At 34.0% G+C, this 13,435-nt stretch overlaps 1 protein-coding gene across 3 annotated transcripts in view; it reads left to right on the top strand.

Annotated features, from left to right (window-relative positions):
• Window positions 1–13,435, top strand: part of LOC118181939 (transmembrane protein 185A) — a 69,588-nt gene that overhangs the window by 11,331 nt on the left and 44,822 nt on the right. For all 3 annotated transcript variants that reach the window (XM_035351180.2, XM_035351181.2, XM_035351182.2), the window contains exon 2: window positions 10,045–10,221. In XM_035351180.2, the coding sequence (XP_035207071.2) occupies window positions 10,045–10,221 (177 nt within the window). The remainder of the gene's footprint in view (window positions 1–10,044; window positions 10,222–13,435) is intronic.

Here is a 13,435-nt window from a genome sequence, read left to right as displayed (position 1 = left end):
TATGTCTACATATTAGAGCGAGTTATTGCCTTTCATTAACACTCATTGTGGTCACAAGATAAAACACAAAAATGTAAAAATTAAAGTAAAACTTATTCTTTGCATCTAGTGAAGCTTAAAAATAATACAAAACAACCTATCATCTCTGGTACTTTAATCTCTTATTGGAACATTAAAGTATATTAACTGGGTTACAACCTCTTGGAACTCTACACAAAGCTATGACACTAACTGCATCAAACAGCCTGACTAACTTTCAACACTTCCCAACTGTGTCTACATCAGGCCTTTCAGGTTTGTTCTAATGAGCATGTCTCTCGTTAAACAAGCAACAGCGGTGACAACCTTCAGTCTTTTGTTACGAGTTATGCTGATTATGATCTTGCTTCTCATGTTAACCTATGCCTTTTGACATAAAATCTACCTGCTATTTATTAAACTTCTAGACTGACTAAGTATGTGACAAAATGAGACATAAAAAAAAATCGACATAAAGCTAACTATTAGTAAAACGTAAATGTCAATTATCTTCTTTCAAATATGTCCAACTATTATAAGTGTAAAATAGTTAATGCTACTTGATAAATTTCATACAGTTTATTTTATTCTCAAACTTATTAATAATTATGTTAATTAATTCATATTTATTAATAATGCATACTACTCAGAGATCTACTTTATTTTTAGAATGGTATTACAAGAATGAAAATCAGGCATAGAATATTATTTTTAATTGAATTTATTCAGTTCCCATTTGCTCATAGGTCCTTAATTTTTTCATTAATGGTCCTTAAAAGTCCTTAATTTCCGTGTGCAGAAATGTGTACGAACCCTGTTACCTTATTTAGCAATTTCTGAGTCCTTCAGTCTGTGACAGACAAAATTCCTTAACAGCATCCAAAAACTTCCTAAAATTATCTGAACTAGAATCCGTATATTGGCCTTGTCACAAAAATAAAAAAATATTCTCCATGGTGTCGGTATTTTCTGACGTTCAACCATACGTGTTTTCTTCTTCAAACAGGACACTTATAATGGCTACTAAGTAAATCTTCATTTACACACCAATCAATTAATGCACTTTTCCCCTTTTGTTCCAAATTGTATTGAAATTCAAATTAATCTTGCAACATTCAGCCATTCTACCATCTAAACTACAAAACAAGCAATGTACTTCCTAACCAACACACACCACAAGCCCTTACAAATCTTTTTCCAGTCGTTTAAAATTTACGGCAGTCGCGCAATCAATTGCGTCATAATAGGATTTCCATAACATTCAACTGCTTGGGTTACCATAAATGAAACAATAGCCTGGCGATAAATGAAACAACAACTTCATGATAATACAAGGGTCACCCTTCAATTTACTCTAACCGAATTTCTCTTCCTTGGAGATGGTATTAAAAGGTTTTCTAATGATAAATTATGTGTGTTCCAAAAAGACTGGCATTGTGTATGGATTTATGAAATAAACTGCAAGACCTGTAGCAAAACATTTTACTGAAATATTTACTAAATAAATTTTACAATCTTTTGATTTGTTATTTCTTGTGAAATGTTTTGAAATGAAATGCCATGAGGTAGAAATGAACTAATCTTAGAGTATGTCATAAACACTGAAGAAGATCCAAAAGGAGAAAAAGATTATGTATAAAACTCTTATAAAAAATGAGATTATTTTGTGAAATCTAGTATGCAATGCGGGCTTGGCACGATTTTGAAAATTGTCGCCTTACTGATCATCATAATGCTGTTAAATCCTGTGTGTGCCGAATACAAGGATTAAACCTATTATTCTGTATTTAGTGATTTTTATTTTTATCATTACATTTTGTTTGACATATAGACTTAAAATTACTAATTGTAACACTACCTGCATACACATACAAAGAAAAAAATAATTTGCATCACTTTGGAGTAGTTCATGACTTAACTGGGATTCTATCAAATTCACTTGTTCATTTTCTAATTCATGTGGAGGTAGGTAACTTTCATAGTTCTTTCTAGACATGAAACACACAAAAAAATATTTTTTCCTGTTACAAACATAAATTATGTGGCAAGAGCATAAAGATACATAAGATACTTGTATACATATTCACAAAGTAGAACATATGCATAATGGTGCTAAAACTGTAGTAGAAGTTGCACAATTCAATTTCAGTTGCATAGCTGGAGAGGAAAGAAGAGTATTCTTGGGCACAGCATCCACAGGGAAAAAAAAAAAAAAAAAAAAGATGTTATGAAGAGCATTGTAGGAAACAGGAGAGGACACAAAATCTGTAATGGTACCTGGGCACTAAAAATACTACTCTAATAGATGTATTAAGGATGTCTGTCATCCCCTATCATTGTAGGCAGTTATCATACTGGTAGTGTTGTGTATAGGAAGGAAACTCAGTGAATAACAAAAAGTAGTTACAAAATAACTGAATAAGATGCTGATATGAAAGCAGTTTTTATTTCCCAACTCGACATTTGATGTTGGCTTATCGTTATGTATTTAATTTTGTATTTTACCTTTTAATTTTAAATAAAGTTAATTTTAGAGTTTACTAAAGTCTCCGGCCTTCCTTTTAATGAACCTTCTGGCAAGTTTGCAGTATTGTGGTGTTAAACCATCACCACGTTGGTGATCAAAGAACACTGCAGTTAGGCATTTTCAGAGTGAAGTGCTTGAAGGAGCTGAATATTGAGATTCTGTAAGTGCAGTATCTGTGCAAACGACTCTATTATGGAGATGCAAATCAGGAATATTTCAGTGAAAGTAGTTATTGCTTAGTAAGTAAATACTGATATTGGATAGTTTTTTCCCAGGTTATCATGTGTTTCAGAGTTCAGGTAGGACTGGTTCATGGAAGTTGATTTTTCTAGGTTTTCTATCCTTTTATGTTATGTTTTGGTATTAATATTTGTAATACTTAGATAACTAAGTATTAAGGAGGTTGGTTATGTCGCGTAATGAAAATTCTGCTGATGACTTTGCAGCTGAAAGTGCAACGGCTATATATGTATCGTATGTTTCCGCCTTTATGGAGAACAATCCCTGCTTTATGGTTTGCCAGATTCGAATCACAGTTTTCCCTTTCCAACATAACATCGGATTTAACAAAATTTTACCTTGTTGTTGCTGCTGTAGAGTCTGATATACTTAATTCTGTTGGTGATGTCGTTTTTTAAAACTCGCACTACACTGGAAAATATGATGTCCTAAAACAAAGATTGATTTCACTGCATTCTGAGAGCAGAGTGTCAAAAATTCACACTCTTTTGCAAAGTTTAGAACTTGGCGATCAACACCCTTCTCAGTTATTGACTCATATGCTCGCTTTGTCAGGTGATACTGTACGTGAACCTTGTTAAGACCTTTGTGGCTTGCAATATTTCCTAACACTACACAATCTATTTTAGCTGCTCTTGGTGAAGCTGATTTGGATAAATTGTCTGTGGTTGCTGATAAGATTACTGAGCTTACATCTCATTCTTATGTTAATATTGCTATTGTGACCTCTGCGGTAAGTGAATCTGTTACAACTCATTTGGAATTCCAGGTAGCACAACTGACCAAGCAAGTTAGTGAGTTAACCTCTATCTTGGAATGTAATTCTCACAGTCCTAAGTGTTATTTTTGGCATTCTTACCACTGCAGCAGGTCACGCAAATGTACTAACCATTATAAAGAGTGAGCTGTGTTCCTTTTGCCAAAAGGGAAACAAATAGGGCGATTGCCTTCTGGCCAAAATAAGAACCACCAGGTGAATCATATACTCTTGGCTGACCCGTCTTCCAAAAAAAAAAATAATTGATACTGGTGGAGACGTGTTGGTATTGCCAAAAAAGTATGCTCTATCTTTTAGGCCTTTCCAGAATTTGGTTTTATTTGCCACTAATGTAACTAAAATTCCCACATTTGGCACTAAACACCTTAGTTTGAATTTAAATTTACATCATATTTTTACTTTGTTATTTGCCATTGCAGATGTACATCAGCCAATTGTATGTGTAGATTTCCATAAGAAATATGGATTACTTGCTGCTGTGGCTAATACTTGCCTTATTAATTCTAAAACTAATTTATCATCTTGTTGTAAATTGTTTGGGAATTCTTTTGATTCAGACATATCTGTACTTCTTGGTGATTCTAAATTCGATAGATTATAGCTGATTATCCCGAACATCTTTCTAAACAGTGTCCATTGCTTTTAAAGAACCAACATTAATTTCAATCTGAAGATAATATCTTTCTAAAACAGATGGTAAGTTTAAAGAAAAAATCAGTAACAAATAAAATGAGAATAAGACAACTTTAAAAAGTCTTAAATCAGTTTCACATTTTTGCCGCTTGGATGAGGTTTTGGCTATTTTTGTTTGAACGTTGTTTTTCCTATCAAGAAATTTGGTGCAACAAAATAAATTATGCCCTGGAACTTACTAATCCTTCTTATATAACTGACAATATTCAGTATTTAACAAATTTTCATTGTATTGAGACTAAAGGTCCCCCTGTGTTCTCTAAACCTCATTGTTTGTCGTTGGATTTATTCCAAGTGGCAAGACAAGAGTTTCGGTTCCTTATGACAGAAAGAGTCACTTGGCTGTTCAGCAGCCCTTGGGCTAGCCCTCTTCCCATGCTCCATAAAGCTAATGGTGATTGGTGCCCTTCCATGATTATCGCTGCCTCAATGCTATGGCTATTCCTGACAGGTATTCTGTCATGCATAATGAAGATAGTACACAGATATTTTCTGGAAAAAATATTTTCTGAACACTCTATTTGGCTAGGACGCATCATCAAATTCTTGCTAATCAAGAGCACGTGCCAAAAACAGCTATGACCATTGCATGTGGATTATTTTAATTTCTTGAAATGCCGTTTGGTTTTAAGAAATGCAGGTCAAACTGTAAGATCTGTCTCTGTTATTTCACATAGACTAAATTAAATACAGGCATGAATAAATTACCAGCACAGAAGAAGGGTGAAAATAACCCTTTATTCAAGTCATATAATTAACAGAAAGGCACCGTCAGTACGTTTCAGTAGTGAAACTGAAACGTAACATATAATTTTTGAGTCAAATCTAAAATAAAATAGTGCTGGATTAGCATGTTAAGTTACGCCTAACAGGTTGACTTGACCTGTTAAGCATGACTTAATAGGCGTGACGATAATCTGGAATGGCCAAGAGGCTTACTAGCATAACAGCAATATAACAAGAAAATGTGCGCTGGCCATCAAAAACATGCTCTGAATAAACTCGGAGATTCACCCGTTTAAAACTCACTTCACTTAAATTTAAATTTACATCCTGGCGAGAAAATGTCTGTGTGTGGGGGGGGGAGGTAGGTTGAGGAGTTCAGGAAAGGTATCAAACTTAAAATAAATTTGTTATGCAAAATAAGGGAAACCCTACTTCTTTCCTTGCCAAAATTTAACTATTGCATAGCAAGGCTTTAAAAGCCTGGATAAGATATTTAAATTCAAAGTCTAAATCTGAGTCAACCTTTACAGTCTTAATCTACATCTTGACTAAATTTAAGGTAGGGTTTACAGGCGCTAAATGTGGCGCATAAATACAATATCATCTTTAGAAATTCTTGTCTTCTCTCCTTCCATGTATCTGGATGGAAAATAGTTTAGTACAGTCAAAAGTCATTAATTCGGACACCCATAATCCGGAATGATCTATAATCTGGACCTCAAAGCTACAAACTTTCTGCGCATGCGTCGGGTTGACGCATACACATAAGACCTTTACGGCTGCGAATATGCGTGTGTGTGTGCACAAAATACGTTTACGAATGCGCGTTTAATGTATAACAGACGGTATAAGCTAAGCTAAAATTATCTAATTCAGTTAATGTTGCAGATTGCGTTGTTCCTTAATCTTCGAATTGGATTCGGCTTATTATTTTTTGCAGACTGTTAGAGCAATTTTATAAAAGTAAGCTTGAACTTTTGATTATGTCAAATAGAATTTCTGATATGTATTTACTAATATGTAAAGGATCTACAAAGTGAAAGTATGTTTCGAAGTCCATTAAACAAAAAGTGGAATTGCTGCAAAAAATGGATAAAGGCTTATCCTTTGTTTATCTAAACTTTATCTTTAACGCCGCGGCGCCGCGCAATGAATTGAAAGTTCATCTGTCAGCACTATCCTTATCTTCAGAGCAGATGTTTTTATTTTATTTGGCTTATAATTCCTTACTAAATGTAGTATTTCATCTTGATGTACTCCGTCTCTAATATGATTTAAATCAAATTCCTTGTCATTATAATTCGCTTCCGATAGCGAAGAAAGTGACAGAGGTTATTGAAAACGAAAAAATTTCGATTGACAAATTAGTCAGTATTCTTGACACAGCAATTATAGGACTTGAACAGCAGAACTTTGTAACTGAACAAGAAATTATGTCTGTTTATAGAATTAAAGAGAATGTATTATCACATAAACAACGAAGCAACTTAAACAACTTACATTGAAAGAAATGTTTAATAAAGTAAACAAATAAATATTAAGCTTTTTTTTTTTTCTAAATTTTGATACCCTTTAGATCATAATTGTTCTTTATTTCATAAATTGTGGTTTCATATTTTTAATTTTATAATTTCTGCATGCCATCTTACCAGATTTAAACTGATGATCTATAATCCGGAATCGCCGAAGTCCCAACGAGTCCGGATTAACGACTTTTGACTGTACTGTGCTTTGTCATAACTTACAATGCCACTACTTTCAACATTTTTACACTGTTCAAACTTTCTTACATGGGTGTACATTTACTCATTTCAATCTTTCTACCCACATTGAGACTCCCCCTTGCTTGCATTGTGTACTGCAAATGTGAGCATGCTTTATGTAAAATGACTGGCCCGACATCTTACTGACTGCCCCCACATCTACTTGTTAGAATTAGATCAACTAGACCTAGATAGACATCCTACAATCAAATTTCAGATTGAGGTTCTAATGCTAGTGAAAATTAACTTAGTATTGGCTTGAGAGCCTAACATTTTACTTTGTAGAGACATTAGGTAATTTTTGGAAGCAGACAAGATGAAAAATTAGCAATGCCTTCGCTGGGAATCGAGCCACGGACCTCTGAAATACAGGCTCAGTGTGCTGACCAGTACATCACGAAGGCACGCTAGGGAAGCGGGAGAAATACCTTATATACTCCCCTTTTTAAAGGGCGACTAGTGTCTTAGGGGACCTAGTCGCCAAATCCTGGGTGTGGAGATTCATCATCACGACCCTTTTTAGTTCGGGTGCCACTGTAGCTTCCAGGCAAATTGGAAAAGTCAGAGAGATGAAAAATTAGCAACTGCCTTCACCGGGAATCGAACCGCGGACCTATGGAATACCGGCCCAACTTGCAGACCACTACCCCACGTAGGCACGCTAGGGAAGCGGGAGAAATACCTTGTAACTTTACATTCATTCTAAATTAATTTTTACTTTCTTTTAGTACAATTCACAAGTAACTTAGACTACTCTTTAATTCAAGGCACATGTTTCAAGCATGCAACATACTTTAAGCATTTAGCAACTCAAACATTTTTACATAAATAATTTTTTACTTTACTCAGCTGAAACTAACCTCAAATTAATTACATGCAACAAATTTCTAAAAAAAAAAAATTGAGTAACGAAGTTTGTTTTCTTGATACCATACAAACATTTTCCCCAAACAGTCTCTATGACCAAAGTTAACATTTCGTTCTAAATCTGCCGAGATTATTTGCTTAAGTTTCTTGCTTCATATAAATACTTACTTAATACAAAAATTTTTAAATTGCAGAACATAAAAATTTTTAGCTTCTTTCTAAATATAAAATTGTAAGCTTCTTGGCTTAATACAAAATTGTAATTTTCTTGCTTAATTAAATAACCATTGTCCACTTCCTGAGCAAAACTGAAATAAATGTTTTCAACCAACTTTGCACTAGCTTTAAAATAACTTTAAATAAAATAATTTTGACTTATCTTTTGCTTGGCAAATTCCATCATCCTTTTCTTTATGAAGTCTTCCTAAGAAGGGACTTAGTTCAACTGTCTGACTCAGATCCTCTGCTTGGGCTGGCCGTTCCTATTGCTACCCATTGCCGGCTGTTTGCATTTCAGTCCTCTGTCCCAAGCTACCTTCTTGTGATGTTGCTCCACTTCTGCCTGAACTGGACGCTTGCCGGCTGCAAAGTCATATCGTATGCTCGCTCTCCATTGCAGTCCTTCACTGTACTCGGTCAACGTTTTGAGCATGTGCATTTGGATATAGTTGTGCCCTTGCCACCTTTGCAAGGATACTTGTACTTTTTAACCCTTATCGACTGATTCTCCCAATAGCCGAAAGCAATACCAGTGAAGGATATTTCGATGGAAAATGTCACTCAAGTGCCTTTTTGCCCATTGGATTGCTAGGTTTTGAGTTCCCACTAGCATAAGTACTGATCAAGGCTGACAATTTGAGTCACACATGTTCTTCACTCTTAATAAAGTTCTTGATGTTTACCAAATTTGGACTTCTCCATACCACCCTGCAGCTAATGGATTACTTGAGAAATTGCATGGTTCGCTAAAACAAATGTGAATGTGCCATAATAATGTTCAGTAGATAGTGAGCCTTCCAAATGTATTCCTAGGTCTTTGAGCAACATATAAAGAAGATATGGCAGTAATTTGCTGCAAAATGGTTTACGGAACGACTATCCCTCTCACTGCAGAATTTTTGCAACCCACCCAAGTTTTTAATTATTCCAATCCAGTTTCATGAACGTGGAGAAAAGTTGGGTTTGAACATTAAAAAATAAAGTAATATAAAGGTGTTTTCATTTACTGATGGAATGTAGATCTTAACATCCTAAATGTGAATAATTTTAAGAGTGTTTAATTTTTTTATTAAAACTTTCAGAAATCCTGGAAAAGATAAGAAAAATAATAAAAAGTTTCAATCGAAGATATCCATAGAATTTTTGGTATTATTCCGTTTTGAGGACTGTAAAAAAATTGCAGCGAAAATGTATGCACAAAAGTGCCAAATCTAGCAAACATGCCCATTTAACGGCATGCCAAATCTAGTGTACGCGCTGATTTCAGATCGCGTAAGTTTATATAGTTCTATATTTCTTAAAATGCCATTGAAATACTAGTTTAATTTTTAAATCCTTTTTTGATATCCTATGGATTTAACAATTTGGGAATTGCCATGACGAAAAGTCTGCAATAGAATTTTGGGTAAAGTGCAGAATCACCCACTGCTTGACGCGTTTTTAAGAATTGCATATACTCGGTATCTATGTACACATCGACCTATTTTCACTTAAAAAAAAAAAAAATCCCAGAATTGCACAAAAATGGCACTGCGCACACCCTTGACATTATCTATGTACACATTGACCTATTTTCACTTAAAAAGTAAAAGAAAATTGTCAAAAATCCAATTGTTTTTACCTTTGTAAAAAGCGGCGAACAAATAAGTGAGCGATTCTGCACTTTCCCGAGAATATTTTCAAAGAAAGGGCATCGTTCATTATAAAAAATTACGTTCGAACAACCAACAAGATGAAATTATGCTTTAGCGATAAGTCGGTAGCGAAATAGCAATGCAGGCATCCATTCAGTTATGTTTAGCAATTTTTATATAAATTATAATAATGATCCGAAATAGTTATTTACTCTTGTGCTTCCATTCAGTCATGTTTAGCCTTTTTCATATAAATTATAATAATAAAAAAGTGTTATATGAAATTAACCTTTCATCTAAATTAAAACATCAATCTTAGATAGTTATTTACTATTATACTTCCTTTCTTGCCGCAATTATTTTTGGCAGCATTGGCATCAACAATAGTTTGGCGATTTTTTACGGCCCTCGACACCGAATAGTACTATTTGTTTTTATGCTTAAGGAATGTTAAATTATCTGAAAGTTATGGACATTAAATGTTTTAAACGTTCATTATTTTTTTTTATATGCTGTTATATATCCTATTATATTTTTGTTTCAAGTTTTATAAACAGTGCTGTCTTTTCTATTTTTTAGTAAATTTCTAGTATATGTGTGCCTCCTTCTCTTCACTATTCTGTTTTGCTTGAGACTCGATGGAGTCATCACTTGGAGTTACTGGGCAGTATTTCTTCCACTGTGGATATGGAAATTTATGGTGATAGCTGGTGCTTGTATTGGTAGCTATGTCTGGTGGAGGCATCCACAATATAGGTAATTAATTTTTTCTATAAGTGTCATTATACTGCAAGCAAATCCTACCAACACATACACTCTTTTGCAAAAAAATTGAAGCACCAAGAAGGACTTTTGCGGTCGTGATGAAATTTGGTATGCAAAAATATCTTGATCGAACATGCAAATGATCAAAGTTTCAAGGCAAATGAACAGGAATTGCTATCATAGTGTGCATTTCTAGTGTGCAGTTCACAAAGTATAAAACCACTAACAGAGGTGAAAAATTTATCTTATATAGTACCTTTCTTTATCATACTTAGGAAGTTCTCTAAAAATATGCAAAAATGTAACTTGGTCGCAGGTTTTGATCTTGTATATAAATAAACAAAGAAATATCCGTATGTTTTTTAATATAAATGCGCACATTCAATTTTCAGTGCCCTTCTCATATTATAAATTAGACACGTGGCAGTATGAATGGTTATCCTATGAAATATCCTCATCTATGTTTTTAAATGATTGTTCTATGTAATTGACAGGAGAGCATAGTAAAAACTTGAACATTTATGTCAAAAGGAGGCCCCAAGCTTAAAATTTAAGAATATATAAAAACTATATGCTTCTAGGTCAGGAGCAGAAGATGGGAGATTTCTGTGAATCACTGTTCACAACTGAGAAGTTTGTATACTGTTTAGAAGAGGATATGTCATCATACTGCTCATAGTCATTGTTAAAAAGTTTAAATTTTGATATTATTGATAAGATCTTTTAATAACTTTCTTTTTTTACATTTTTTAGATAGCTTTTATTTTTATATAATGGATATTAAATGTAGCTTAATTCTAAAAAGAAAATAGAAGCAGTCAAGGAATGATGTGCAGTAACCAAAAAATTGAAGAAATAAATGTTTGCTAAATACATAATTATAGGTGAAATAAAAGTATTTTTCTCTGTTTTTTGAGTTCAACTATACAGTACTCTAAAAGGTATTTACATTAAAGAAATTTGTAATATTGTTCAGAATTACATGAAGGTAACTTTGACAATGAGAAGAATGATGTGAAAAATTATCGTAATCCTAATGCAGGTCATTACATTATTTTCAAAGTATTTTGAACAGGAAATCTGCAATGGTAGAAAATTGTATTTAACAGAAATGTTTGCAGTGTCAAGTAAAAGTAGTTGCAAGTAATGCGATGTCAGTAAAAGTAATTACATTAAAATATAAATTACTGTTACATATGAAAGGGGGAATATGTGAATTAGAAAGAAAGCTGTTAATATGACAAATTAGCATGCCTCTTTAATATACATAGGCTATTTTTTTCCAACCTCTGATGGGCTATAAAGAAAAGACAGGTAAATATACGAAAAAGATTTTATTACCAAAAGTAATGTACAATACAAGTTATTTCTCTACATAATGACCTTGAAGACTGAGGCATTTATTATATCTGTGAACAAGTTTTGCAATACCCATTTCATAAAATGCTCCCACAATGATTGGAAGTGAGTTGTGACAGTTTCTTTGTGCTCCATGTCATTTTGGGAGCACTGTCCCCCAAGCCACTGCTGTACTTCAGGGAAAAGATGAAAGTCACTTGGCACTAGGTGGTTGTTCAAAAATGTCCCATTGAAATTGCTGAAGGAGCCATTGGTTTACACGAGTGCTGTGAGGATGGGCATTGCCGTGGATCAGAGCTATTCCAGAAGTCAGCATGTCCCTTCGTTTGTTTTGAATAGCTCTCTGTAAACATTGCAAAGTTTCACAATATGAATTTGCATTAATTGTTGTTCCAAGCTGCATAAACTCCACAAGCAACACACCTTTTTGGTCCCAAAAAACAGTTGCCATAACCTTACGATTGTTGAAGGTTTGTTTGAATTTTGTGAGTCTCTTTGGAGAATTTGTGTACATCCATTGTTGTGATTGTCATTTCGTTTCAAGTGTGTGATATTGAGCTCGTGTCTCATCACCTGTCACAATGGATTTCAAAAAATCTTCTCCATCAGTATTGTAACGGACATAAACCCTAATGCTTCAACCATTATTGAGTTTTGTGGTCATCAGTTTACATTTGTTGGACCCAGCAAGCACAAACTTTTCTGTAGCGCCACTGTTCAGTAATGATAGAGTACAGGGAAGATCTTGAAACTTCCAGAAATTTCATCAAGAGTTAACTTATGGTGAACCTTTGATTTTCCTTAATTGCTTGGTCCACTCGTTGAACAATGGCTTCTCTAGCGACAGACTTGCAACCTTGACCCCCTTTATCATGCACATCAGTTTGGCCATCTTTAAACTTTTGACACTATAAACGAACAACGCCATCACTCACAAAGCTGTCTCCATATGCTCGACTCATTCTTTGATGAATTTCCACTGTAGTGTTTCCTTCTGCCGACAAGAAACGAATAACAGCTCGCAGTTCACACTTGGTGGGAGAATCAGTAATGACAGCCATGTTTATGTGACTGCAACTCAACAGGAAATGGTATATTGAACTCGCCAGTGACAGAGCATGTGGAAGGGTAGATGCGCAGTCGTCTACTATGCACACCAACCATCTGCCGCATGCCTAGCCATCATACTATGCGATCGGAGGTTGAAAAAAAAAAAACGTAAAAATTTCAAAGGATGAATCAGGCAACCTTAAATGATAAGAGATATGTTATTTAAATCTGTATCCTTTTGTTTCTTCTCTTTTGGTTTTCTTCTGTATTAAACTACAGTTTTAACTTCCTAACAAATTCTATTCTGGGGCTAATATAGGATTATATTTTGTTTATAAAAGTGAATCTTGTTTAATTATTGAGTACTCTTTGTTCTGTTATCAGGACCAGGTCCAGAAATAAATGTATGTATGCATGATTGGATGGATGGATGTGTTCATGTATGTAATGTATATGTGCATGGACATACGTGTCTGTGTGTGTACATACACATATATGCACATGCATACATATATATGCACTTATAGACATGGACTTTTGAATCCGGTCTTGATAACGGAAGAGTACTAATTGTTGCTTTAGACTACGATTTCTTTTACATATATATTAATTTTTTTAGTTATAGTTTTATCTCTTATTTTGTCAGATTTTGCTTAATTTCTGTATTTAATGAATTCAAATATGGCAAATAATTTTGATTTCTTTTGGCTTCTAAAATGCTTAAATGAATTATAAATTATTATGCATCTCAAACTTTTCTCTTTACTTTCAGATCCTGATTTGTAGATTATATGCA

The sequence above is a fragment of the Stegodyphus dumicola genome, chromosome X1, assembly GCF_044657685.1.
Source record: "Stegodyphus dumicola isolate Sdum_Otavi_A_Nest chromosome X1, ASM4465768v1".
Lineage (NCBI taxonomy): Eukaryota > Metazoa > Arthropoda > Arachnida > Araneae > Eresidae > Stegodyphus > Stegodyphus dumicola.
Note: the sequence above shows the minus strand (reverse complement) of the source record. Positions and strands in the feature narration are given on the sequence as shown.